This window comes from Terrapene carolina, unplaced genomic scaffold, assembly GCF_002925995.2.
Source record: "Terrapene carolina triunguis isolate 2854851 unplaced genomic scaffold, T_m_triunguis-2.0 Scaffold402, whole genome shotgun sequence".
Taxonomy (NCBI): domain Eukaryota; kingdom Metazoa; phylum Chordata; order Testudines; family Emydidae; genus Terrapene; species Terrapene triunguis.
In genome coordinates this window covers 1,036,660-1,064,475 of record NW_020664753.1, presented here as the reverse complement: position 1 = coordinate 1,064,475, position 27,816 = coordinate 1,036,660, and the positions used below count along the sequence as shown (strand labels likewise).

At 43.4% G+C, this 27,816-nt stretch overlaps 1 protein-coding gene across 2 annotated transcripts; it reads left to right on the top strand.

Moving 5' to 3' along the window:
• CUNH10orf71 (chromosome unknown C10orf71 homolog) lies at window positions 1-27,816 on the top strand. Of its 2 annotated transcripts, none has more exons than XR_002908710.1 (3): window positions 1-307; window positions 16,034-16,245; window positions 27,522-27,816. XR_002908710.1 is itself a non-coding variant. In XM_024210343.1 (3 exons), exon 3 carries the CDS (start codon window positions 18,469-18,471, stop codon window positions 23,083-23,085), a length of 4,617 nt encoding a protein of 1,538 aa, XP_024066111.1. In that variant the 5' UTR covers window positions 1-307; window positions 16,034-16,245; window positions 18,293-18,468; the 3' UTR covers window positions 23,086-25,413. The 2 variants fall into 2 exon arrangements, 1 of the variants encoding a protein (XP_024066111.1); XM_024210343.1 differs by lacking the exon at window positions 27,522-27,816 and adding an exon at window positions 18,293-25,413.

The following is a 27,816-nucleotide window of genomic DNA, read 5'->3' as shown; positions in this document are numbered from 1 at the left end:
TTGGTTTCCCCTTGCCTGATATCTATTTAAGTACATTTTAGTAACTTTGAATTTCTTGCTCACTTCATTTCACCTGACTAGGCAGGTCTGTGAGGGCTCAGAGCTTGGTCTCCTCTACTTTTTTTTGTTTTGTTTTCAATTCTTATTCCCATTAAAGAGTCATGTTAAAAAGGGTATCCTGGAGCATATAAATAATGGGAAGTGTTAGTAGTAAGCTAACTGTTCTATACAGTGGGGTAAGGTTTTGGCTTAACTGAAGAAAGCACAATGCTGTACTATTTCTGATCAGGAAACTGGATCACAGAAGGTAAGGGGCAAAATTACATGGACTTTTTAAAATAGGGAAATGTTGATGCTCTGTGTGTGTGTGTGTGTATGTGTGTGTGTATGAGCGCTTGCGCACTTGAATATCAGCTGTGAAACTGATCAGACGAGAAACATTAAGCAGCATTTATATTTTTTCCTACAGTAATTAGAGGTGAAAAGATTCTTTGGTTACTCTTGTCCATCTCCTCCCACTCTGGAGAATGCAGGATTGTCCTTAGAGTCTCCAGACGGAAAGTTGTTGGGTTTTTGTTATTTTTTATGGGCGTAATGTTTATGCAATAAAATGTAATGTTATATGGAAAATTAGCTCGATCCTTTAAAAAGCTTACTAAGTTGTTATGAATGTCTCTTTCAGTGTGTTGTTTAACTGTATATTGTGCTGTAAACAACTTTAAGCAATACAAATGGATTTTGTTTTCCAGCTAGTTACTGCATACACAAAAGATAGTTCTAAAACTCGGGGGGGGATATGTGTAAGGTTTTGGGGGAGATTTTTCCTTTTTTTGACAAATGGAAAAATTCTATGCAATGAGCGTGCTATGAGTTCATGAAAAAGCAAAGTAGTTCAAATGTGTAGGCAATGCAAAGGGGCTGATATAAATGACCAGGACTATGACATGTATCCAATTGTAATTGCTGGAAAATTTCTTAAATGACATGAGCTTTTGGAGGGCAGTTGTTGCAGGAATGTCTCAATCTGCCAACGTAGGGAACCGTGTTTTATTATCCCAGCTGCAAAGCTCATCAGCCAAAAAAAAAAAAAAAAGTCCAAATAATTCAAATGGATCTTGAGAGTCCAGACTGATTATGCTTAGTTCATTAGTCTATAATTAGACAGCCCTTTAAGAGAACTGAGGAGGAAAGAGGATTCAAACCCTGGGCCTATGGAAGCTGAATTTACCATTGAGATGCTTAATTTTGTACTGGTATTGGTCAGAGGGACACTGCACTCGTTTACGACCATTGCCAAGACACAGGCTGGAAAGAAAGAATGGGGGAAATAGAGAAGGGGTGTAAAGGAATGGAAATGAAGTAATAATCATGGGGTCAAAAGCTGAAGCCCATATACTTTTTTTCTTAGTCCTGACTGAGTCAATGGGATTTTTATCTGCACAAAGACCAAAACTCCTGAGTAAGGACCTGAAGGTTTAGCCTACAGAAAACGCCTATAGGTAAAATTGATCCCGTTGTATTTTGGACTACACACAATTAAATCTATCTATCCACTATGTTTGTTGCTGTGGTATCCGAGTGTTTTCAAATTATGTACACACGTTATGCCTCCCACTCCCAACTTGGTTCGCAAACTATTTGTAACAGGGGCTTATCTACTGAATTTGAAGGCCACAACAAAGAGTGGTTGGTTTCGGAATAGCAGCCGTGTTAGTCTGTATCTGCAAAAAGAACAGGAGTCCTTGTGGCACGTTAGAGACTAACAAATTTATTTGAGCATAAGCTTTTGTGGGCTAAAATCCATTTCATCGGATGCATGCAGTGGAAAATACAGTAGGAAGGTATATATACACACAGAGAACATGAAATAATGGGTGTTACCATACACACTATAACGAGAGTGATCAGTTAAGGTGAGCTATTACCAGCAGGAGAGTGGGTAAGAAATAACTATATCCCTGCAGTGTGAGCCAGAAATTGATTACCCTAATACTTCATTCCCACCTATTGCTCTGAGCTGTTTGCCTTGTCTGCTCTCGGGATTTGATTTTCTGTGCTGGTGTTACCAGAGCTGAGCAAGGGTGCAGATCAAAAAGAAATCAGAGCCAGGACCAGAGAAATTCCACTTGCCTGAAATGCAGTTTTGTTTGTTCACGTTAGACAGGTTTATCGATACACTGGGAGTTGCTTGATCAGGCAAATGCAGCTGCTGGGTTTTTTTTATCTATTTAGGATTTTGTTCTCTGCATATAATGCAGTGGAGTGTAGCATGCAAGATGACACGTGAAGTTTTGTGTATCTTATATGTCCTCTATGTATGCCATTGTGAGAGGTGTTGGAGGAAGTTGTGGGTTTCCAGGGTTTGTGTGTTGTGCCGTGAGGTGGTGTGTGTTTCAGGATCCGGGTGTGTGAAATATTTACCAGACACATATGGCGTATGTAACTGAGAGCATGTATCTTGGGGGTGTGGGGGTGTGAGCTGTGCACTGGTGGTGGACAAACTTTGCCCAGAGGCAAGTGGTTGTAACTCCACTTACTTCAGTGAAGTTGTGCCATCTGCATTTGGCCCAAGTTGGTTGTATGCCGCGAACTGGCTTGTGCAAACTGTGTGATTTGGTGCACATTCGTCAGGATTTGTATCTAGATACGATGTGATCAGATGGTGAGTGTTATGCCACTTGTCAGGTTCATGTGCGCTGCTTGCGTGTCCATGTGTTTTGGGGGTGATTGCCACTCGCATAAAGTTCTGGCCCTGTATGAAGTGAGTGGTTCAGATCTTTGCTCCCTTCCAGAATCCATTTGAATCCATTCGTGAGATCATCAGAGGGTGCCCTCTCCCCTTAGACTTAGAATAATGGCTTCCCCTTCTCTCAGAATCCCCTTGCTGTTCTCCCACATGGTCATGGATGGACACGGGGTGTGTTTCTTTAACTGAGTTCCCTATTGCCTGTCTCCTGGGCTTGCTAATGGTGATGTATGCAGAGGCACTAATTGGGAGTGATTAATCTAAATTATGCAGTGATGGAATCCAACTAATCTAGCCACAAATAGAAGAGGCCAGGCGGTGGTGCAGACTCATTCAAGTCTCTCACCTAGCTACATCCCAGCAGCGCTTCCTTTACATCACCCCCCCCGCCCCCGTCCTTTTCCTTGCCTTGTGTGTGCTCTCGAGTGTTACTTCTGGAGCTATTTGGAACAATGTACTAGAGATTTGGATCAGAACAATGCTTGCAAACTTCATATCTCATGTTCTGCACTTAGATGGGGGGAAAAGCCCTTTAATTTGTTAGAAAAGTCTCTAAAGAAGCTTAACAAGATTAACTCTGGCCATGCATCAAATTAATGTGTGGAGTCAGCAAACAGCAGAATCTGCCAGTTCACAGCTACTGTAGCTCCTGCCTCTCCAGCTCTGCCTCTGTCATCAGCGTTAGTTGGCTCACACATGGGTTGCCAGACCTTACAGTCAGTTCTGCTTTGGGATCAGCTTTATTTTAGATTGCATCCAAATTAGCTCATTTTGATGTCCCACTTTGCCCTGGCCATGGTATATTTCAGCTGTGTGCCATGCCCTTGTTTTTTTTCCACTGTACAAGACATCGTGTTCCAATGCACAGATCTAGGAAGAAATGCCACACAGCATGATGTAGCATCCACACAAAGTAGCGTACATATGCATACTGCATCATGCCAAGGGAAAACATAGAACTGATCCTGCACCTATGGAAAATAATGGGAGTTTTGCTATTGATTTTTGTTGGGGCAAGCTTGGGATTTTAGTGGAGAATGGACCAGCTCCTGTAACTGTTATCTGGGCAAATCTGTCAATCCTTTTGCTTGAGCCATTGTGGAATGATTTAGGATTTATGGTATGTTTCCACAAAAGGGTTGGATTGAGAAGTAATTTCATTTATCTACGTGGTCTGAGTTCTTGAGTGTGCCTTTGAATTGCATGTAGAGATGTGCACATAGGTAGTAGAGTGGGCCTTTGGGGCCCAGCAACTCCTGGGCCCAAAAGGGTCCTGATTGGAGGGCGACCCTCTGCTCAGCAGGACCGTGGAGTCTGCTGCTGCTTGTCTGCACTGGGCGGTGCTCTGTTAGCAACACACAGTGTCCAGCAGTTAGCCAAGCACACCTCTGGGAAACAACCTGGTTTAAGGCCTTTTCCATTCTCTCAGCCAGGCAGGTAGGAGAGCAAGGAGTGGGGAGATCTGGGAAATAGGGAAGGAGGATAAAATGAGAGAATGAGTATCTTACATTAATGTCTTGCTGGGGAGCTCCAAAAGTCCACGTTTGACCCTGGATTCTGGAACCTCTCCAGTGAGCAAAACACCTGCTTTGGCAACGGATGCACAGAGAAGGAATTGGCCTTACCGAGGCGACAGCGAGTTATGCGGTATACAGGATGGGTGACAACAAACTCATCTATGAGCAGGACTAGATTCTGGATAGAACTAGATGCTTGTCATTTTTCTTTGTTGTTATAATAAATCTCTATAATCATAAGCAACCGACTGTCACGGTCTCAGAGCACTGCCTTAAAACAGAGCACAGAAATTAGGACATAGGCACAACAGTGCTGAGAACAAATAATCAAATCCGGTTCCCGAAGCGGAACAGTAAATCCTAGGAGCCCATCAACCATCACCCAGAAAGAGGCCCACGTCAAACGCAGCCAAAGAGGAAACAGGTCATTCAGAAGGGGGCCGCCGGTGGGTTGCTCATTAAGAAGAAGAGAATCCAAGATCACAGATCCCTCAAGAAAGAGACAATAAAAGAGAGAGAGAAAGAGAAAAGGCCCTGTGTCCTGTCCTCTCACGGTTATTTCATGGATGAGCACCTGTTCCACACACATCTCCAGTGCTATGTAGGGAGATGGGGCCCTGTCCTCCACTAGACTGGTTCTGTACTCATTTCATATGATTACAGAAGAGGCAGGGGACAAATTCTGAGGAGCAGGATATAATCATAGGGAAGATATTATTATGTCAAATTGATTCCTTTGTATTTTGGATCACACACGCTGGCATATATATGAAGCTTTAGTTCCTTCCCCACCCTCCCCCCACTTGGTTGGCAAAACACTTGTGACAGGGACTAATCTACTGAGCTTTGATGGCTACAGCAGGGAGTCAGTATGAAATAGCTGTATTCCTGCAGCATGTGCAAGAAACCTTGGAAATTGAATCTCCCAGCCATGTATCCCTATCGGGTCTGAGCTGTTTGCCCTGCCAGCTCTCAGCTCAGCTCTCGGTCTAATTTCAGTTGTTGGGCTAGTGTGCGGGTGCAGGGTGGTGTCGGTGGCCTGTGATAGACAGGAGGTCAGACTGGATGATATGATTGTCCCGTCTGGCCTCAAGTTCTATGATTATGTCTGTACTGGTGTTAACTAGCGCTGAGCATGGGGTGCATGGAAATGCAGAATCACTGGAGAACAAGAAATAGTGAGTCGGATCCAGACTAACCATAAAAGGCCTAAAGTTTAGTTGCTTTTTTTCTGACACTGGTTACTACTAATGACTCAAATCCCAAGGCCTCTACTCAGGCTCAAATTCTGCTCCCACGTACCTTTCTGTAACTCCGCCATAACTCCAGTGGAGTTGATGAAATTACACAGGTGTGAATCTGGAATAAAGGAAGAATTCGGCCCTCAGTTTCTGTCAGGCCTTACCCTGGGTTTGAGTAATAACTGAGTCTCTATCCCATAAGTGCATAAAGAGGGGCTGGATTTGGAGAAACTGGTTCTTGGTTTTTATCTGCTTATGGCCTAATTCTCCACGGATTTATATTCCCCTGAGCCCAATGAAGTTGCAGGGGATGCAGGTCAAGCGAGAATCTGACCTGGTGTGTAGGACGTGGCCTGGAAGTGCTGCGCCTGGTGCCTGTTTAAGAAGAATGTTCGATGGTTTATGATTGTGCTGCTGAGACATTTTCTGATGCATCACTCACACCTGTCTGACAAGCCAGACTTCCTATTTGCAGATAGGGTATGTTTTCCCAGGATGCATTTTGTATGAAGCCTCTGAATTGCATTCAGTGATGGAGGATCAGGAATGGGTCCTCAATAAGTGAAAGTGTTACACTGTTTTCGATAAAAACTGAAACTCAAGCGTCAAACCTTGATGTCCATTTTGTGTGTGAAGGAGTTTGGTTTAATAAACCCTGCCATGTTCTGGATTTCACAGGATCTTTAGAAAGTTCTGTATGGTTCACAAATCATCCTAGACTCATCCAAAATGTTTCCTTGAAAATATTAGACACAGCCCTGCAGTAGGAGCTAAATGTACTTAGAAATTTATTGGCTGCACTCAACACCTTAGAGGATCCAGAAATATGATTTTTCCTCTCCCCAAGAAAAATAAGGCCAACTTCAACAATCAAAAAGTGCAAAGTAGGGACAAAGAGGGGGAGCCAGCAAAAACCAAGTGATTGCAGCACATGTCTGGTCAATGGTGCCAATTCAGATATTTCTGAGTGAGGGTAGCAAATTCTGGTCCCAACCCCCACCAGCACAGATGCTGTTCTAGTCCCTGCTTGCCCCCGCAGGGACCCTGGGTCTTTTTTGACTAGGGAGTCTCCTCTCTCTCTCACCACACAGTCATGAGCCGGGGTGGCCGGAGTCAAGTTCTCAGAAGATGCCCCCGTACTCTGACATACTGGAACAGACTCCCCAGGCCCCAGGCCGCACACCATTGGGCAATTTGGTTTGGACAGAGTGGTGGCTGGGCCAAAATTCAGTAGTGTTGTGACCACCACAGCAGGAGTGATGCTCTAGCCTGCACGGGCAGCAGCTGTACTGATTTAGTACAGGACCACAGCTTAACAGCGGTCGGGCAATGGCGGTTGGGCCCTAACTCCATGGCCTATGAAACTTTGAGCAAGAGCAAAAACCTCGAGGGGGGGCCACATTCACCCTCCCCAGTGCCTCCCTCGACTGACGCCACTGCATCTTGTTAGTTCCTCAGGTTGTGTTTGTGCGTGGGTGGGTCTGAACTTCCTTCCGGGGTGGACTGGAGTTCAGACACTTCACTGACCTAAGGATGGACTTGAAGGAGGAGAGGGCGGAGGTGTATGCGGTCAGGCTCAGGTGGATGTCAGTCTTATATTCCCCACCCAGGATGGATAAATCTACCAAGGTCAGATGATTGCTGCAGATACTCTTGTGTAAGCGACAGGGGAAAGTGCCACAGGGTCCCTGTCCTCTGCTTCTCACTTTCCAGAGTTCAATAGCACTGCAGTCTCCCCATGACTGCAGCTGTCACTCTGCCTGGCTGGGTCTCTCCTTCCAGAGCCTTCTCTATCTCTGCTTCTGGGCCTCTATCTACCTTTGCTTCCAAGCCCTATTTCTTTCTTTCGTCACTTCCCTCTCCGTGGGAACTTGTTTTCCACTCGTGTCTAGCTCCAGCGCCTTCTGCTATGGGTTTTGTGTCTTTTGACCTACTGCAGACCATGCTAGCACTCTGCTCTGGGATCTTTTGCTTTCCTCCGTTCTTTCTCTGGGAAATTTCATCCTTTTCCTTTTACGGAAGAGGGGAAGACAGGAGATGAAAACCTGCTTCTTCAGCCTAAATTTTGTCACTAGAAAGGAGGTTTGAACCCACGCATCTGACTCTGGGGAAGCTCTTCCACAGTTTTGAGGGTGGGGCATGAATCTGCTGTTTCAGAGAGGGACAGAACTGAGGGGAATCCTCAACTTACCCAGGATGGTGGTGGATTCTCAATCATGGACAATTTGTAAATCACGGTTGGATTTTTTTCCTGCTCTAGGAATTATTGGGGGGCAGTTCTCTGGTCTGGGTTATACAGGAGGTCAGACTAGATGATCCCAGTGGCCCCTCCTGGCCTGGGAATCTACGAATCCTGGTCTCTGTGGGATCATCCCCCTGCAGAGCCAAAAGGATTTCTCTATACAAGATAATACTGGCCTGTGGATTTCTAATCTGTGCTGTCAACTCTGATCCTAGGGATCACATGGAACTCAGTGGCTCTCCATTACCCTGTTCCACTGCAGAGATCCACTATGGCGTACCCCTCCTCCAGTTAGTTATTTAATAGCAAGAAATGCCCTGCTCTTCAGTCTCTAATGCTTAAATATCATTTGCTTGTGTCAGTCACAGGGCAGTGCACACGGCCCCTGTCCTGTGGCTCTGTAGGACCCTGATGCTCTGCTCTCTGCCTTCCTGCCCTGTACCTTGCCATGTTCCCCACACTGGTTTTGCCACTTCATTTTTGCACTTCATAGGATCTTACTTGCTTCAAAGGCGATGGGCAGGGCACCGGTTCTGGGCTGGCATAAACAGGAGGAGCAAAAAAGCTTTCCCTGTAACATGCATTGTGTTGCAAGCAAATCTTTTCCTCCTTCCGAACGAAACAGGCCACTTGCTAGGATTTCCTTCGTTGAGGGACATTCAGGGGGTGCTAAATACACTGTGGCACCAACCTCTACCACTTGGGCTAAATAGCCTGGCTCAATAGCATGGAGCTGTAATAGACCCACCTCCTCTGTGGATCAGGTGCCACAGGGGACATATAACACACACAATGAGAATTATGCTTATCTTTCACGTCACACTCAAACTTCCTCATAAGCAGTGTTGCCATCTCTCTTGAATTTATCGTAAGTAATGGGACTTTGGCCACTGCTGGTGGCAGTGTTGTGATAATGTGAAAAGCTGCAGCCTTCACGTGCATTTTGGGAAACCAAACCAGGGTGCAGCACTTCCCATCACAATGCCCTGTGGGCTACAGAGCATGCACTGATCTCCAGGCATGACTTCCAGTGCTAACTTTTCTTCTGACCGCTGTCAATATTTCTGGGCCCGTATTATAAGTCAACATTTTATATTTTGAGGGGAACTTATACAGCAGATTCACAGCTAAGACACCGGAGGACTTGCACAAGGTCACTTCAGGCAGAGCTGGGAGTTGAAACCGTGTTTTTAATAAAACAGATCTAACTCTCATCCACTTTGCAGTCTTTCAAAAGGAGCATGTCAGACAGATTAGGTGTGTGTATAATTCATGCTACTACAACCACTAGACCACATTCTGCTCCAAGAGCCAGGAATAGAAACCAAGAATCCCAATACCCAGTGTTTTACTGATGTCTCACAAATACTTGTGTAACCCACTGGCAATGCATGTGTTGCATCTCCCTGTATGGGCCCATCCAGGCAGAGAATAACACAGTAGTCACTGCTGTAGTTAAAGCAGATGAGGTCTGTACAGTGACTGGGAAGCTTTTGTATTTAGAAGTGGGTTTGGATATTGTGCTAACAGTTTGTTTTACTGTCGCATTTTTATTATTTGCATTTGACGATCAGGAGTGATCCCTTTCTGAATAGTGTGTGGCAGACTTAGCCTGCACTTGCCCCCTTAATCCATGCTAACTTTCAAGTGCAGAGAAGCCCTAAGAACAGCGTGTGAGATTTTTGTCTGTCTGGGCAGAGAATGGCACGCCCTGCCGGTGTCAGCTCCAATGGTCAGAACTTGATGTAATAAACCTTTCTTTCCAGAAAGCAGCCTCAGTCCCAACAGTGTCAGCTTAGCGCTTGTGTGGAAATGAACACTCCTGGAGTTATTAATGAGTACTGAACACTTGCACCCGTAGATCACCTGTTTGGAGCCTGCCCAGCTCAGCAGGGATCAAAAGCCATTCCCATCTAATGGAGGTTTGGTGGCCCCTATATGACAGGAGTTTAGTAAATCCCAGCTGCAGATCCCATATCACAAACTCCCCCCCCCATACCCCAGGCTTTGCACTAAGCTCTTAGGGTGTGTCTACACTGCAGCTGGAAGCAAGTGTCCCCGCCTGTGCAGACAGGCTTGTGGTAGTGGAGTTTAAGCTACTGCGTTAAAAAGAGCTGTGTGGCCGTTACAGCAGTGGCAGAGACTCAGCTAGCCACTGGAGCTTGGATCCCAGGGGTAGGGTGGACTTGAACTCGGTGGCTAGCCTTAGCCTCTACCAGTGCCCCAATGTCCACACAGCTATCTTCAGTGCACTAGGGCCAGCCCCGCTACCACAAGTCTGTCTACCCAGGCTGGGAGGCTCACTCCCATTTGCGATGTAGACCTGCCTTGAAGGGCGGGAACCGTTTCTTATTATGTGCGGGGCCAGTCCCTAGTGCAGTGGTGCCCTGCTCTCAGTGAGTGCTCCTGCATGGGGGAGCAAAGTCGCCTTACTCACTATAAACCTGCAAGAACTGGCAACATAAATTGTCACAGACGATTGGTCAGGAGAGTTGTTAAAAATCAGAAGAGTGACCAAAAAGCATGATTTAATTATTTCTTTTTAAAGCTCATGATTTTGGTGGGGGTCTGACTCATGATTTTAAAATTCTGGGGTTTAGCAATACTGGACAGATTTAAAATCCCTCGGCTTGACATGTTAGTCACAACACCACCTCGTGGCTATGTTCCCCCTACAAGGAAGTTGAACTTTACTATGTTACAATCACAGTTACTTAGCCAGTCCCCTTCACATAACACAAGAACAAGAGGTCACCCAATGGAATTAATAGGCAACAGGATGCACAGTCAACCTGTGGAACTTGTTGCCAAAGAGATGTTGTGAAGGCCACAAGAATAACTGGTTCAAAAGGAATTAGATAAGTTTATGGAGACGGGTGTATCAATGGCTATTAGCCAAGATGGGCAGGGATGCAACCCCATACTCCGGGTGTCCCTAACCCTGCAACTGCCAGAAGCTGGGACTTGGCGACAGGGGATGAATCACTCAAAATTGCCCTGTCCTATTCATTCCCTCTGAAGCATCTGGCAGTGGCCACGGTCAGAAACAGGACATTAGGCTAGATGGACCATTGGTCTGACCCAGTCTGGCTGTTCTCACGTTCTTATGAGTAACACACGGGAGTTGGCCGTGGAGGTAAATGTAGTTTGAGTCACACTGGGCCAAATTCTGCTCTCAGTTACACTAATGTAAATCCAAAATAACTTTTCTGATGTCAGTATAGTTACTCTAGATTTATACCAGTTTAACTGATAAGAGAAGTTGGCTTGAAGTCAAGAAGAGCCTCTGCTACAGTCCAGAGCAAGCTGTCCAAGATACTATTGTTGGAGCAGATCTTCGGCTGACATGGAGCTACATCCATTTATACCAGTTGAGGATTTGGCCCAGGGTTTTTCCAAATCATCTCCCACTGCAACATTCAACCACACTATACTTGGGTAGTTGGAAGGCGCCCGTGCTAGTTCTTACATCGCCGTTGCCTCCCTGATCAATCTCTGCATTCACAATCCTTGTTCTGGTCTGGAGGGAATCACTGAAACACCTCAGACCTGATTCTCCATGGTCTTGCACCTTGTGTAGTCATACATACCTCAGCAATGTCGGTGCAACATGCTAACTCCCTCCCATCCCCAGATTGGAGAAATCCAATTGGTTCCCGTTGACAACCACTTTGTGCTCACTTTGCATAACTGAAAATGACCTCACAGGGGGCGGGACAGGGTACAGGCCTGCTCACATATTGCGCCTTATGGTCATCTCCACCCAGAAATTCTCTCTCTGCAGAGCCGATGGAATCCTGTCTATGTGGCACCCACGCTTCCGCCATGCCTCGGCCTGTCATTGCTGGAGATGTCAGAGCTAGGAATTACACCCCACCCCATGCTCTGCGGTTATTACCTGATCCCAGCTTACTTCAAAACACTTCTGAGGCAGTTTTAAGTTACACTGTGGGCTGACCCAGTCCCCAGCCAGCCCAGGCATTGGGAAGCACAAAGATGGCTTTTGATTCCCTACCCTCTGTTGCGGTGAGCAGCACTCTGATTGAGCCGAGGCTGTGGCCCGTTGTGTTCAGGGGGGTCTCTTCATTCCAACAAGCATCCCAGCTCACCCACTGTTGGGTTGAGACTTCCCACGCCAGAGTAGAGGTGTCTGTGATTTTCTATGTACAGAAACTTTGGGTTCTTGTCTCAACCCCTGGCACTGACTCACTGGGTGACCTTTAGCAAGTCACTGAAGCATCTTTGGCCCAGATCCTCAAAAGGTATTTAGATGCCTGACTCCCACTAAAATCAATGGGGGCTAGGTGCCTAAATAGCTTTCAGGAGCTGGGCCCACATGCCTCAGTTTCCCAATCTGCAAAATGAAGATGATGATACTGTAATAAATGACTGACCACACAGGACTTCCTAGTGGTCACCATGCTGAATAGCATGGCCATGTGGAACTATCCCTGCAGTTGCCAGGAAGAACTCTGATCCTCCTGCTCCAAAGAAACAGGCCACTGCTACTTGAACCAAAAGAGAACAGCCATTAGCTGTAAGCAATGGAAACCTATGACACATGGGGGAGCAGTTCTGCTCCCACCCAACAGAGGGTTGCGGTGCGGGTGTCTGCACAAGCAATGGCCAGTTCATTAGAGACTGATCTGCTTCACCCGGGTGTGTGAGAATTAATTGCTACTTGCAAAGAACTTAGGAATCCTCTGATGAGAGGCTCTGGGGAAGTAGTAAGTGCAAGCAAAGCACTCCCTTAAATAAACCTTGCCCAATATTCACCCTGTGGATGCACATTTTGGGATTCCTTGCAGACTAATATCATACAGCAAGCGCCACATGGAAAAATCATCACATAAAAATGAAAAGATACCCACCCCCCAGGGCAAGGCTGGGCTGATGACTACAGGCTGCAATGTAACACACAGAGTCCCTGCCAAAATGCCACAGTGATGCATCATGGTGCGACATTTCAACCAAATGCTGACCCTAAGGAGAAAAATAAAAACCTGTCTTCACATATTGCAGCAACAGTGACGTCACAAGCCTTCAGTCAAGTATACTGCTTACCTAGCCCCTGCCCAAAAGCTGACATTCAATCACTGCCAGAACAGGAATAGCCTGCGTAACCTTACCTCCTAATCACAACGGGCTAGGCATAGAAGAGCTCCACTGAAAACCTGTGATAAGTCCGTTAGGAAAGAAACTCACCCTTTTTTTCAGTTAGCTCCCTTAAATATTCACATTTATACAAGGGCTTTAATTATTTCAGATCAGAGACGAGCCTACACTGAAAACTTAGTGCTTTAGAGTATTGCCAGTCCACCTCCAAACTGTATCCCTTGCCGCAGCCTCTATCATAGGCCAAACGCAAAGTCCCTTGAATGGAACAATTTGAATTCTGATCCACGCCTGAATTTTACAGCTATTTCAAATGTAATTCCAGGGCCTCACTGGGTGCAGCTGGCTGCCATGTATGTCCAAAAGGGTAGAGGAATGTGGCTTCCCCAGGTTACTCAGTGGGTTATAAACAGCTTCTTTGTCCAATATTTCAGCTGTTGTATCAGGCTGGTGACTTTGGGTTGCTGACATTCTGTTCCTCTAACAGATTATACTGTATTCTTAAAATGCTTAACCCTTTATTTCAGTTTTGCTGCTTTAGAGGGCTTTCAGTTACATTGCAATGATGAAAGGTTCTTTGAGCCAGTGTGAACACTCGGTTGCTACCGCTGTTACTACTTCACTTCTGTATAGAGAGCACCCCACACTTGACACTACCTGTGCGCCCACTTAAAGTGTGTTTCACGGCAACCAAAAGGCAGCCTGGCCCCAAAAAACAGCAGAGCAGGTATTTAGTCCACCCCAGCCATACAGGACTCAGTCTAGAGGTCCTTATACATGCAACATTCCCACTGAAGTCAGTGGGAGTTTTCCCTGAGTCAAGATTAAATTGATGCTCCCCTTAAAACCAAACTACAAAGGAGGAAAACACCTTGCACCTCACCGAGCAGCAACTTTGGGGTGCTGCATTGTAGGTTCACTTGCTGGTGAAGCTCATCATCACATCGATGAAGAGCCTTTCTAGAGTTTCTAGGGGTCAGCATTGGTAAATTCCCAAAAAGTGAGGCTAGTTTTGTTTTGAGGAGAGTATGTATCCATGATCAGGGAGAGTCTATCAGGTAGAGCCCACATAAAGGTTTTCTGAGCCTGTTTTAGTCTAGTTGCTAGGTTCTTCATCCCAGTGCCAGGCCTGCTAATGGTTAAATCCAGTTTCGGTGCTTTTTCTAACAGTAGTTAGCTGCTGTTCTTTCCAGGTAGATGGCTTACTCTCTGAAAGGTCTTAAAATGTCAAGACTTTCTCTTCTGTTGCTTGTGCATTGGTAATGAATATTGTCTTTATTGCCAAAGACAACAGTGGCAAAAAAACACATGAGCCAAACCAGGCAGGTAGATATTGAATAGATATGGGCCTGAAATCAAAGCACCAGATCCAGACCTGGCTGAACTTGGGTGAAGTTTGGATCTAGATCCAGATCCAAACTTCCCAGTTGGTCCCATCTCTATAATGGGCTGAACCAAAACCCTGGATCTGAATGCTCTGGGAATGTGCAGATCTGGATTCGCTATCTGAGGCTTGACCCCATCTCTAATACGGAATCTGTACTGTTTCCTCTTTCTGATCTTTGCTTATCCTTTCTGGTGAATATTAATCCATGTTGGAAAGTTCAGTCTGTTTGTATTTAACTAAAACGTGCCTGAAATTCTCTGGGTTCTCTACAGCAGAGGGGCAGCACTGGAAACAGCAGCATGTTTTCCCCATACATCACTCCTCTTTTAAGTGTCTTGGCTCTAGGCACAAAGGACCACCCTTTGGAGAGGGAGGAGCACTCAGTGACCACAGCCAATTCAGTCACTGCTCTCTGCTTCAACTGCCACGTAGGGTCCGTCTACACTGCAATTAGATACCCTTGGCTGGCCCATGCCAGCTGACGTGGGCTCTCAGGGATGGGGCTGTTTAACTGCAGTGTAGACATTTGGGCTACAGCTCAAGCTCTGGGACCCTCCAACCACGCAGGGTCCTACAGCCTGGGTTCCAGCCCAAGCCTGAACGTCAACACCACAATTAAACAGGCCCTTAGCCCAAGCCCCGTGAGCCCGAGTCAACTGGCATGGGCCAGCCAAGGGTGTCTGATTGTAGTGTAGACATACCCTGAGTGTAGAAGGGTGGAACTGGACTAACCCTCATCTATTCATAGACTACCAAAATGCCAAGCACACGGTAACATCAACTTGGGCTGCCATCAGATGAGCAGCCTAAAGATGAAAGGCTCCCTACCCTACTACCCTGAGGTGTCGAATCCGGCCCTCAGTAGCTTTCCTGGTGGCGGTTTTTAAAAAAATAAGCTTGTAGTTCACGTTCATAGCCCTCAAAATTTTCCCCCTGCAGTTTCCTTTTTGTCAGCTGTCTGGGCGAATACCAGATTCTTCTGGCAAAAATACATGAAATACTGTTGTGTTTTAAAATGAACTAAATTTGGCTGTATGCAGTGTTGTTGTAGCTGTGTTGGTCCCAGGATATTAGAGAGACAAGGTGGATGAGGTAATATCTTTTATTGGACCAACTTTTCTCGGTGAAATAAAGATCCAGTAAAAGATATTACCTCACCCACCTTGTCTCTCTAAATTTGGCTGGACAGACATAATTTACTTTAATTCTTCTGCATTTAATATCTGGCTAATTTCCAAGGATTTTTCTCATGAGTTGGAGAGTACAGGGCTGGGGAGAAGTAGTTTCTTGCTGCTGGGAGACTGAGGGGATTGGTACTAGCTCCCTGCCTTCCTGTTGAATAAAACATCTCTCCCCTTTGATTAGGCTGCCAATATGACCTACCTCCCCAACTGGTGCACTGGGCCAAGAACCAGCAAGGGAAAGCAGACTACACTGGGGTGTTAAGCTGAGGGCACAGAGGAACCAGTATGGAATAATTAAGCCTGTTGTCTTGAGTGCATTAAGGATTAAGGTCCAGATCCTCAAAAGGCACTTAGGTAACTTCCACTGAGAGCTGAAAAAGTGAGCAAAGAGAAATTATTGCAGCGCAGAGTTCATTGCAAATTGTGCAGATTATGGATAAAACTGTGCTAAATTGAGAATTACAGAGCAGCAGTGACAGTCTGCAATTGGCCACTAAAATGGTTATTACAGGGTGAATGTATGAATGAATAGCTCCAATACATGAGCCAGTCATACCTAATTCAGCTCACACAAACAAATGAATTTGTTTTTGAATTGCAGAGTTCACTAGAGGCCAAAAATGCTGAAGGTCGAAAACATATTACGACACCACTTCTGCCAAATCTACTTCATTGAACTATTTTTAACTCCTCACTAAAGATGGGCAGCAATGAGGCCAAATGCAAGCATGAGAGGAAGTTCTAAATACACCCAAGCACGGATGACAAAATTACACAAGAGGTTTGTGCCTGCAGTATCCACTCTCATAACAGGTAAGAGCCCCAGCAAGAATGGGATGGAATGTCATTTATGTTCTCTTTGTTTTGGCTGAACATAATTTATGCTGGGGTAGGAAGGTTAAGCCACGTCAGAAAAATCCTAGACAGAGGGAAATGGAGTATCAGTAAGTATTGGGCCTGAGTGTGGTCTTATTCTGGAGTAAATCAGGAGTAGCTCCAGACAGAATCAGGTTCCACTATAGCCAGGTGAGTCTAGGAAAAAGTTGGCTGAGTTTTTAATGTGAGAAGGAGGGTAAGAAGTGTCAAATCTGAAGAAAGAACTAAATCTGAATAACCCATCTGAGCAAGACTGTTCCCTGAAATATCCCTGATATGGGCCACCCCGAGCCGTGTTTGGGGAGTTTACTGAAATCTCAGCATCCAGCTGTCAAGACATTTCTATGGGAGACCTCCTTACAGGAGAGATGGGCCAAACAGGAACCCTGAATCAAAACACAGGGGGAGTTCAGATCTGGATCCAGACTTCATATCTCAGGTCTATGATGCGCATTTATTCAACAGCCTGGCTCATGCTATTGAATATATATACAGGGAGAATCAAAAATAGTTTAGGGCTGTACTGTGCCTATAAAGCTCAGCTCTGCATTGGAAGTAGAGTGGAGCCACACCAGCCCGCCACCGGGTCCAGCATACTCCCCAATGAGCCCTGGTCCATCTCAGCAGGCTGCTGTAGAGGGGCCAAAAGCTGTTACAATGTGGCCCTTAACTTGCATAATGCCAGTGGATTAATGGGAGGCCCAGACATCCTCTGACTGAACTATTAACAATTATTGCCTTTTGTTATTGTCCCTTCTGGAAATTGAGAACAACTGTTGCTTGTGCTCCTTTAGTGGGTCTAATGGTGTCCCCCTAGGCTGTCCTGCCTTCTGCTGGCTATGCTGATATTAGCAGTCTCCTCAATTTCAAGATACCAGATCCACTGCGTTCTAACATACTTGGTGAAAATATGTTGTGGCAAGAGCATTTGCCTGGGATTTGTTAATACACAATGGACTAAATTTATCTCTGGTGTAACTCTGCTTACTCAAGTGGATTTATGCTCGGGATAAATACATCCTAAAAGACCAAGTGTGATCTTGGTGAGAGCAGGTGCAACTCTATTGATGTCATTTACCAGAGGGCTGAGCTGGTACAAGAACCTGAATAGAATAGAGATAAGGTAGGTGAGGGAATATCTTTTATTGGTCTAACTTCTGTTCGTGGAAGGTACAAGTTTATGAGCTACAGAAAGCTCTAATTCAGGGCTGGGGAAGGAAGCAGAGTGAGAACTGAAGAAGGGCTCTGTGTAGCTTGAAACCCTGAACCTTCATGTTTAAGCACCTAAATAAGTGGTCAAATGACCAGATAAACCCCTGAAATCAATGGGAACGGTTGGGTGCTCAGTTCTTTTGAAAATCTAGCCATTTATTAGGATCCTAACTATGGGATCACATTTTTTGAAATCTTGGCCTATAACATCTAGATTTTACTCAATCTTTGATTATTACGGGTCTCTATAGGGTGTGTTCACTGTAGGAAAAATTAATAGTTTTACCATGTATTATTTAATATTTGTTAACTAACAAGTGGTAAAATCCTACTGAAGACAAAGCAGTTTGTAGCTTTCATACCAGTTAGGGGTGAGTAGAGTTTACTTCAGTCTGTTTACATGTGTTAAACCTACAACTGTCTCTTTTCTTCTCATGTAAAAGCATTGGCCCCTGTTCAGCAAAGCACTTAAGCACATGCTTAACTTTAAGTATGTGCTTAAGTCCCATTTAAATCAATGGGTTTTAAGTGCTTTGCTGAATCGAAACCCCGTCTTTCTTATGAATTTAATGGCACCTTCCAGTGATTGAATTATCCAGCGATACTCATTTAAGGTGACCAACATAAGAGTATTTTTAAACACTAATTATTTGATTCCTGAGATTTTGATTTGATTAAATATAGGATCAAATTAATGGAAGATGCTGTACTTAGAACAGGATGATTGTACAGTGTACGCTCATTTGTATTTTCATGTCTGTTGGTTTTGCAGAGGAGAAACTCCCGTTTTGTGATTCCATAAGGTGAATTAATGTAAAGCAATACATTCTGGAAGAAGAATTCTAGGAGAAAACATTGCAAACGGTTGGGAATATCCAACAGAATCTTCTATCTATTTGACATATGCAATTAATGCTTGGGATAATTTATTCATGACTCACAAGGACAATGCAGGGAAATAAGAAACACATGGATGGACTTAGTGACTCCTCTAGTATAGGGAGCCTCCTGGATGACACAGACAGAGAGGTATGTAGCCTCACAGACCGAGCATTCAAGAGTTTGTGCGTGGCAGAACTTGAAGCATCTGACAAGGAATTGGAGCTTGTCATTTCACCGGAAATCACCCACCAATTCTCTAGTAAAATTCACCAAGGAACACTAAACCATGCCATCAAGAAAAGTAATATCTGCAATAAGTTATCATCGAAAAACAACGAGCATACAACACGGGCTTCAACATTCCAGCAATTACCAAAACGTGTTCAAGAAGAGAAAAAAGTTGCTAAAAACAGCACCGTGGAAAGGAAAAAGCCAAATTTGCCAGTATCTGGTCCAAGGAAAAACAAACATGCCTCCAAAGTGTCCTGTTTGATTAAGACATTTGATAAGACTGAAAACCAATGTCCAGAAGGTTCCCTGGGAGCAGTCAAACAGCCAGTTAAAAATAGTTCTCAAAAATGCAAATTAATTCAGGGAAATGACATGGCTTTCTGGGATGACACAGCAATTTTAAATATCCAAAGGGAACTTTCCCACTTTTCTGATGTGTGTCGAGATAACCACTGGCTCAGTGACAAACACGAGGTCCAGAAAAGACATAATAAAACTGATGGGGGCTATTGTGGTCCGGATGGTTATCATCCTGCATGGATGGACACTTCAAACGTATTTAAGGCAAATCTCACCAGCTCTTCTAAAAAGACAGTCAAAAACAGGCGTGGGAAAGTTAAAGAGCCAGCCAAAAAGGGCAATTTTCTTCACAGCGAGAACAGTGCTTTTGAATCATGGAATGCCCATCATAATAAACTGAGTGAAAAAGAGGAATTTGCAGATCTTATACCAAAAAAGGAGGATATTACACGCTTTGAAGAAACACCATTGGTTAAACGATCCTACACATCTGAACATAAACCACCACCCAGAAAGGTCATAGGTGCTAGAATTCAGGAAAAGGATTTTCTAATGGATCTATTTCCCCCCACAACTGAATTCCAGGACCATGTCCCACCAGCAACTGTACCTCAGGTCCTTGGCCCACTAATACCTGTACACCCTGTCCCTCCAGCAGCTGAGTTTCAGATTCCTATTCCACCAGCACCTGTACCCCAGGAATCTGGCACATCAACATCTGTACCCCAGGTTTCTGTTCCACCAACATCTGTACCCCAGGTCTCTGGTCCACCCCTAGCACCCATGTCCCTGACCCCTGCTCCCCCCACATCACCTGTATCCAAGCCCCCTGCTCCACCACCGTCTGTGTCCCAAGTCACTTGCACTCAGAAGAAGGCAACCAAGCCTGAATTGGACTATATCTGTCCACCGTGGAGGAAACAGAGGAATATAAAAGGGGTAGCGGCAAAAGCACAGGAGAGTTCAAATGAAAAGTTACAGCTCATTGGAGAAGAATTCTCTTTTTATAAAAAGCCATCTGCTGTTGAACCTTTTGCTGACACAACTGCAGTAGATAACCAGGTAAACTCCCCTGAATCCATTAGCCCCTCTTTCAACATCACAAAACTTTTAACACCAATTATACCATTAAAACAAGAGACAGAAAATCAACCAGTGCTGGTGACACCACCAATACCTGACATTGCAGCAACAAAAGAACATGAGGGAAGTGGATTTAGTGATTATCAATCTCGGGATAATTACAAGTCTAAAGCACCAAGTTTATTATTCAACCTGAAGGATGTTCGAAAACGTGTTAAAAGCACTTATAGTCCCTCTCCTCTCTTAAAAGAGAAAAATAAGACTAAGGAAAACATGAAACAAGAAAGTGTAAAAATGAATGCTACAGTGTCCACTTTTCTAGAAGAAAGTAGCTTAGAGCTTGCAGAGAGAGATGAATTAAGCCATGGACCTTTTGTACAAACTGACAGTATCCAGGAAAAGGACAATAAAACTGATTTAGAGGGACACTTCACAGATAATTACCTATCTTTAAGTTCACCCCAAGTAACAGTAGATACTTCATTTTACCAAAATCAGGACAATTTGCAACAGGATGATTCAAAAAACAAAGATCTATTGAAAGACACTGAGAACAGTGAAAATGTGTCTATCTCTGGACACCAGTCAAACAAACACGGTTTAAGGAAAAGTCGACATTATCCTTCACTGAAAGGCTACAGTAGAGACAATGCAGATGCAAAAGCTGCGCAGCAAATGCAAATCTATAATTCCAGTGTACAAGGCCACGAAAGTGAGAGAGATGCTGAAAGCCGGAATGGAAATGATGACCCTAAAATACCCCCAAAACTTCTTTCACCAGCAGAAGATGGTGCGCCTTACAATGCAAATCAAACCAGTGTAAGAAGTAGCAATGAAAATAAAGGCAAAAGCAGCAGTAGTTCTTCTGAATACTGTTTTGTGACCACAGTAGATCAGCCGTTTCAGGAGGAGCCCTTTTCACTGATTCAGCTGTTTCAGAAAGCATGCCTTGAGGAAAGCCAGAGGAGTAGGAGTAAAATGAATGTAGATGACAAGCAAAGTAGTAAAGGGAAAGGGAAACCAGTAGGGAAAGAGGAATTGCAGTATTATGCTTTTAGTAACTGTGACACTAGCACAGAAGAAAAGCGTGAAGGAAAGGTGGCACAGGGTGAGAGCGAGAGCATGGCAGAAGAGAGATTGATGAGTGAGAAGAGGGAAGAGGTCAGTAGTATGAATTCTGCAGCAGAAGGCAACAAGGATGCTTCCACCTCCCAGTCAGAAGAGCCAGCATCACCACTTTCTTCAAATTCATTCAAACCCAGTCTGTTTCTGATTAAAGACAACACATTCAAATCATCTCCTGTGATAAAGGCAGTCAAGCTGCCTCTGCTTAGGTCCCTGTCTTCAGAAGACACAGTCAGTATTAGTTACAGGGAGACAGAAAGCAGATTGGAAGCTACTGTAGACAAGGACAAGCAGCTTTACAGGCAGGGCCAAGGTACACCTAGCATTCAAGAGATTGACCGGTCATTATCAAGAAACATAAAAGAACAGGATGCAAGAGAAGATGCACTAATCAGAAATGAGGATGCCAATGCACTGGGATCTATTCCAGCTGGCGTGGGCTTTCAAGGGGCAGATAACACCAAACTAATATGGAAGCCCACCCTTTCGGAAGATGTAGAGAGTTTTTCATTACGGGCATCAAGGGAAGACAATGAAGTGACTCCTACTTTATTAAATAAAGTTGGGAAAAGTAATGAGGAAAGTGTTCACCGCAGCAAAGAGAAGCCCACGGTTGGAAAGATGAAGCACTACTTAGCACGGTCAAAATCAGCTTTAGGAGTTAGCTCAGCACAAAACAAATTGGGCTCCCCTTCAGAAGAGGAGACAAATTATTTTAAGAATTATCTTTTGTCTAATCGGAGAGGTGGATCATGTGCGAAAAAAATAATCACTAGGGAGATAAATTCTCCAGCAATAAGCTCGATATTAGAGAACTACGTGTATTGTCCTGTAACCAGTGACATTTCTAGAGACATCAGACACTTGGAAGAAACACCTGCTGTGTTAGACGATCTTGCGTGTACCATTGTAACGAGCCCAAGGTCAGACAGCATTACGTGCTCAGCTGTTACTAGTCCATTGTCAGAGAAAATTGCCAGTTCCAGTGTAACGAAGGCAGAGGATATTACAAATTCCACTTTGTTGAATTTGGTAACAAAGATCAACGCTGATATTTCGGCAGAGGAAATACTTGATTCAACGCAGAGGAGCCTGCTCGCTGAGGACACCAGCGATTCTAGAATGACAAATGAGAGAGCGCAGAGTCGTATGGAGAAACCGCTGGGCAAGCCACCTGCTGTGCCACCAAAAAGCGAAAAGGCCCTGCGGCGAGCAAAAAAGCTGGCAAACAAGAGAAAAAAGATAGAGGCACAGAAGAAGAACCTTCAAACAGAGCACACAGATACTGTTGTGAGAAAGCTGTCCCATTCTGGACAGATTCCATTATCCCCCTTAACCCTGATCCATTCTCCACCATCTCCTGTGTCCCGTTCGCCTTTCCCTCCTACAGAATCTAGCATGGTGAGACTCAAAGGTGCCCAGTCAGTAAGCCCCACACCCTCTTTACCTGCAACTCAGCGTAAACTCCTTCAAGATCCTGACTCAGGGCAGTACTTCGTTGTTGATCTATCCGGTCAAGTTCATTTCAAGACCTTTTATGAGCCAGAAACTGGCAAATACATCCAAGTACCCATCCGTTCCTCAGAAAGGGGCTTACACCGAACCACCTCTTTGGAAAATTTAAATTCTCCTTGTGTATTGTACCCTAGTGTACTACCTTTACCTGTGACAACTATGAGATCAGTTTCCCCACTCTCTGAACCTCTTTCACTAGTGCAGAAAGTACCAGGAGCACCAGCAGAAGCAGCTGAAGACTGGCAGCAAGACAGCAGAGATGCTCAATTGCCAGAGAGTCAACCCTATATTGAACCTGTATCTGACTCTTACAGTCAACATGCTGAGGAAATTCAGTGTAATTGTACAAAAGATACGAGTCCAGCTACAAACATGGACATCATTTCAATCAGTGATTTAGAGGATTTTGCTGTTGAAGGGATATCTTAAGAACTGAAATGATAAATTATTTGAAATATAAATATATTTAGACACAGACTCACATTTGATATTTGTAAACACTAAAAGTCTGAATCTTGTTGTCGCTTGGTTTGGGTGAGAAAGAAAATGAAGGCTTGTATCTTCAAAGGGGAGAGGTGTCACTGTGAAGAAATTTGCTGTTGGGGTGAGCCCCCGGCTTGTCAATAAAACAAAGGGGCAATGCTAGCAAAATCCAAATCTGATGGTAGGAAACCACCCACTGCTGCTGCTACCACTGTTGCTTTGCCACTAGGGTCGCAAAGATGGCAAAATTGGAGGTGATCTTGTCCAGTGCTTGGAATGGTACTGTGTGACAGGTGACAGAGAGTAAGAGTGCTGAGTAGAACAGTCTCAGAACAGAACAGACGGCAACTCTAGTTAAGACTCTTCACTATTACTCTATTGGGCTGTGAATATCAGATATACTTGACAGAGAGTCACCTTTTTTGTGTACACTGAAAAGCCAGAATTTAATGACTACATTATTGTATATACAAAACAGCACCTGAATTGAAAACAAATCAAAACACTGAAAAGTAAAAGCAGCAGCTCTACTCTTCAGATATACCTGTGTATGCCCACTAAAGTGCTGCTAGCATTTTAAGATTGACGAATATTTCCATATATTCACCCACAGTCTCAGGAGTTATTACAGATTGAAACTTGGCCTGGAAATAGTCTACCAAGGAGCAAAATTGAAAGAGATGCAGTTGCAATATGTTTTGTTAGAATGGGAAAACTTTGGATCATTGTATTTCAGATGCTTTTCTTTTTCTTACCAAGCTCTAGTGAAACACAAAGCTAACTTTAAAAGAAGTGAGAAATGTTTAGTTGTTCTTTATTTTGGACTGATGCATTCTGTGATTTTAAAAAATGACAAGGAACAGCCAAGTTAGTAATTTCTAGAAAGTGCAGTAAGCAAGCAACTTATTTTGATCATCACTTTTTTTGAAAGATCTGTATCAAATTTGTACCACCCTTTTTTAAGCTCTTTTTTTCACCATATACTGGATGATAACTTGTCAAAGATCTGCATAATCAGAAATGCATGGGGACAAGATGGCACAAGTATAATACACAGTAATATGTCTGCTTATAAATGTCTCTATTCTATGCACTGGTTTCTTTTTTTATCCTTCCTCCTTTCATTTTGTCCTCCCCAAAGGAAATGTAAAAGTAAAAGCTCTATGGAAGAATAACTTTGGGCCTGATTCTCCTCTTACACCAGAATAACTCAGTTGTCTCCAGTAGAGTTTCTCTTGATTTACAATTGAGTAAGTAAGAGGGTAATCAGGACTTTTGTCTATAGTTGAAGAAAAACAGACAAAAAGTTGAATTATAAACAATAAGTCTGACAGAGGTTGTTCTTGGCGTAACCTAACTGGCCCCAGGAAATTCTGGATTTCTCATGAGAGAGCTTGTTCTCACGACATAGACCAAAGGGGTTTGATTAAACTTCACTTTTTGGATATTTCCCCAAACTGAGCATGGATTTCAAACCATCTGAGGTTCACCCATCGCTGACACACACCTGTACATTCAGAACCTATACTAGCCAACAAATGCCGCCGTTCATTGCACGCATTCAATGATACAGTTCCCTTAGAGTCAATGGTCTATGGGAATCATTCTGTTTATTTCAGTGGGCTTTGGATTGGGCCCTAAATTCTTTTTTCATGCATATTTTAATGGTTGTGCAGAAGTATGCAAAACTGATGCAATTTTGTGACTTGGGGGCCAGTTTGCACCTCTCAGATTTGAGTTTTCAATGAAATTCAACAAGATGTCTAAATATTAGCAAATATTCTGTGACAATTCAAATTTCTATGCAATCTTTGACTTGGAGTGGGCTCATTTTACCTCAGAAAAATGCATTCCAGTTTCCCCTGGAAAAGGGGCTCATTTTTGAGCACAAGCATTTGTAAAACATGAGTGTTTCAGGAACAAATATCCCTTCTCAAATTGGTATGGTAAGGCACGAGTCCAGTGTTGAACGCTTTTCTCTTTTATTACCAATATTTTGCAAACTTCTAACATGGTACCATCCACATTAGAATCATAGGACTGGAAGGGACCTTAAGAGGTCATCTAGTCCAGTCCCTTGCCCTCAAGGCATTATACTTTCCTGTCTGCTGTGCCAACCTTTATACAACACAACAGCTTATCAAGCACAAAACAAGTATGAAGTATGTATATAAATATTTCCAGGCTTGGAATGATTAGATTGTTATTGGTAAATGTTGATTTCACTGAACACACACAAGCTATCGAAAAAATATTTCCATCAATAATAATCAAAAATTATACATAGGCAAAGAAAGAAAAATGCTGCTTGAGAACTTATTAGAATTCGATTTAAGGATACTTACTTTGTATATTTTGACATCTGATGTTGATAATTTGTGTTTTTGCAGTTATAAAGCTTTAGTTTTTTGAATCTCAAAGTCTACTATCATTAAATAATTATTGTTTGACCCCCCCCTTATTGTCTGATTCCCCATAATTTCCTGCAACTGTGAAAATTTAAACAGATAAAAATTTTAAAAAGTGCTTAAAACCCATAATTTTGTGCAACTGAAAATTTAAACAAAACAAATGCTTAAAAATAAATATCAATATTATCTGTCAAAATTATAAAAAAAAATAAAAAATTGAATTCTGCCATGTCTCAATATTTGGTATAAAAGATTCAGTTGCATAGACAAAGATGTTGCAATTTGCTTTTTGCTCATGCAAATGGATATTCTGCATGATTTATTTGCTTTGCACATGTAGCTGTATATTTTGTGTGCCTACACTCAACAGCCTGGCTCACGCTATTGGAAATGAGTGTGCTGGCACAACTGGGCAAGTCTTAACAAAATAAAGGCTTATATATTCAATATTCAACAACACTAGGTACAGTCATCCATTCCTTCCTCACCTGAAACACTACTAAAGTCACTGAGAACTTTGGGTGTGCAAGGAATGAAGGAGCAGGTCCTAAATAGACTGCCATGCAGGACTTCTTTTTACCCATTTCTGCAGTTAAACAAAGCTCATTAATAGCTGACTGAGTCTCTAAAATAGTAGATACCTGAGAGGGAGACATTCCTTAGAGCATCCATAGAAAGAAGAGAAAAACACATACATAGAGAGTTTTGAAAACAAATCTGAAAATGATTCCTGTTATATGTCTGGAGTTTTTCTTAGGATCCTTCTCCGGGGGGAGGGGGGGGGGCGGAGAGGGGGAGGATGCAGCTTTACTGCCCAGTATCCCAGTTCGGCAATGACTCTGCATGAGTGAGCAATGACTTCATCCACCTATATGGAGCTCATTGTGGGGTCAGACTCCTAGTGGGCACAAACACTGTTTACTTGGAATTCTGGGTTAGGTTCAGATAAAAAAATATTTTCAGATTAGATTTATTAATAGTAACTAAAAATCCTTGGTGCTTATGTTTCATGTGACTACATCTTAAAAGCAAAAGATATCTAATGAGAAAATGAGCAATAGTTTGTTATGGTATGGCACTTTAGTAAAGCTAAATATGTGAAGCAAATATGGTTAATATTCTTAAAAATAGGGGGCCAGATACTCAGCTGGTGAAAAATGGTGCAAATTCATTGCCTTCAATGGAAGTGCACCCATTTACATCTGCTGGAGATCTTGGTATAGGACAAACTTCATATAATTCTTTCCATCCATTTTTGAAATGCAGTTGTTTTAGATTTTTATAAGCAAACTGCGTATAGGCAACACAATGATTGTAGCATTGCTGTCAGTTTTCTATTTTTACATATTAATATCACTTAGAATCAATGGTTTTTGTTACTAACATCAAATGTTTGTGCACCAGAGGAAAATCAAGTGATATCAAATGTCAACTGCTTTAGATTTTTTACATCACTGCACTTAAAGGTTTGTGATGCACAGTCCATTTTCTATGATCACAATGCAAAAGTACTAATCGTAGCTCTGATTTGTGTGGGGAATGTGCAATATTCATAAAAATAATGGGCAATCAGTGGGTTGGGAGTCTAATTCCCAAAGAATAACGCTGACTTTAAATAGAAGTGTGAAGCCAGTTCTAGACTAATGAATCTAGAACAAAGCAGGGTTTCATCCTTTCCAGAAGAGAAATGATAGGACTATCGAAAACAATAGACTTTTTGAATGCAAAGAGGTACAGCAGATTGAATACCGTTTATGAACCCTGATTTCACAAAAGCCTCCTTTTGTCTTACAAATGGCCTCCTTTGCATGCTGCATTTCTCGGTGCTTTGGGGCTTTTTCATGGTGGTTCTTCCTCAAAGGGCATGGCTTGTTCGAAAGCTGAACCAGAGAGGGACCTGAGATTCCATAGTCATTTGTTTTGGGCACCAGCTTTTTCTCCCTTTGAAATTCACTCCTCTCACCTTTCTAGACAGCCACAACTCCTTCTCCTCCAAATGCCACTTCTCAGACTGAGGCCGAGCATCCACACTGCCAGTTGCTGCCTCGCCACTCCAAGAGCTCAAGTGGCATTTTCTCCCCCATGAATGTTGGAGTTGTTTTGATGAATGCAGTTTGATTTAACTGGCCCACATGTATGGATTTTATAAACAACTCCCTGATTGTTCAGTCTCTGACTGGATCATCTGTTCCCGAAATATCTGTGGCTGGAATATTTTACAGATGAAACTGTATTTACAAATTAATAATTAATAAAATAAATGGGA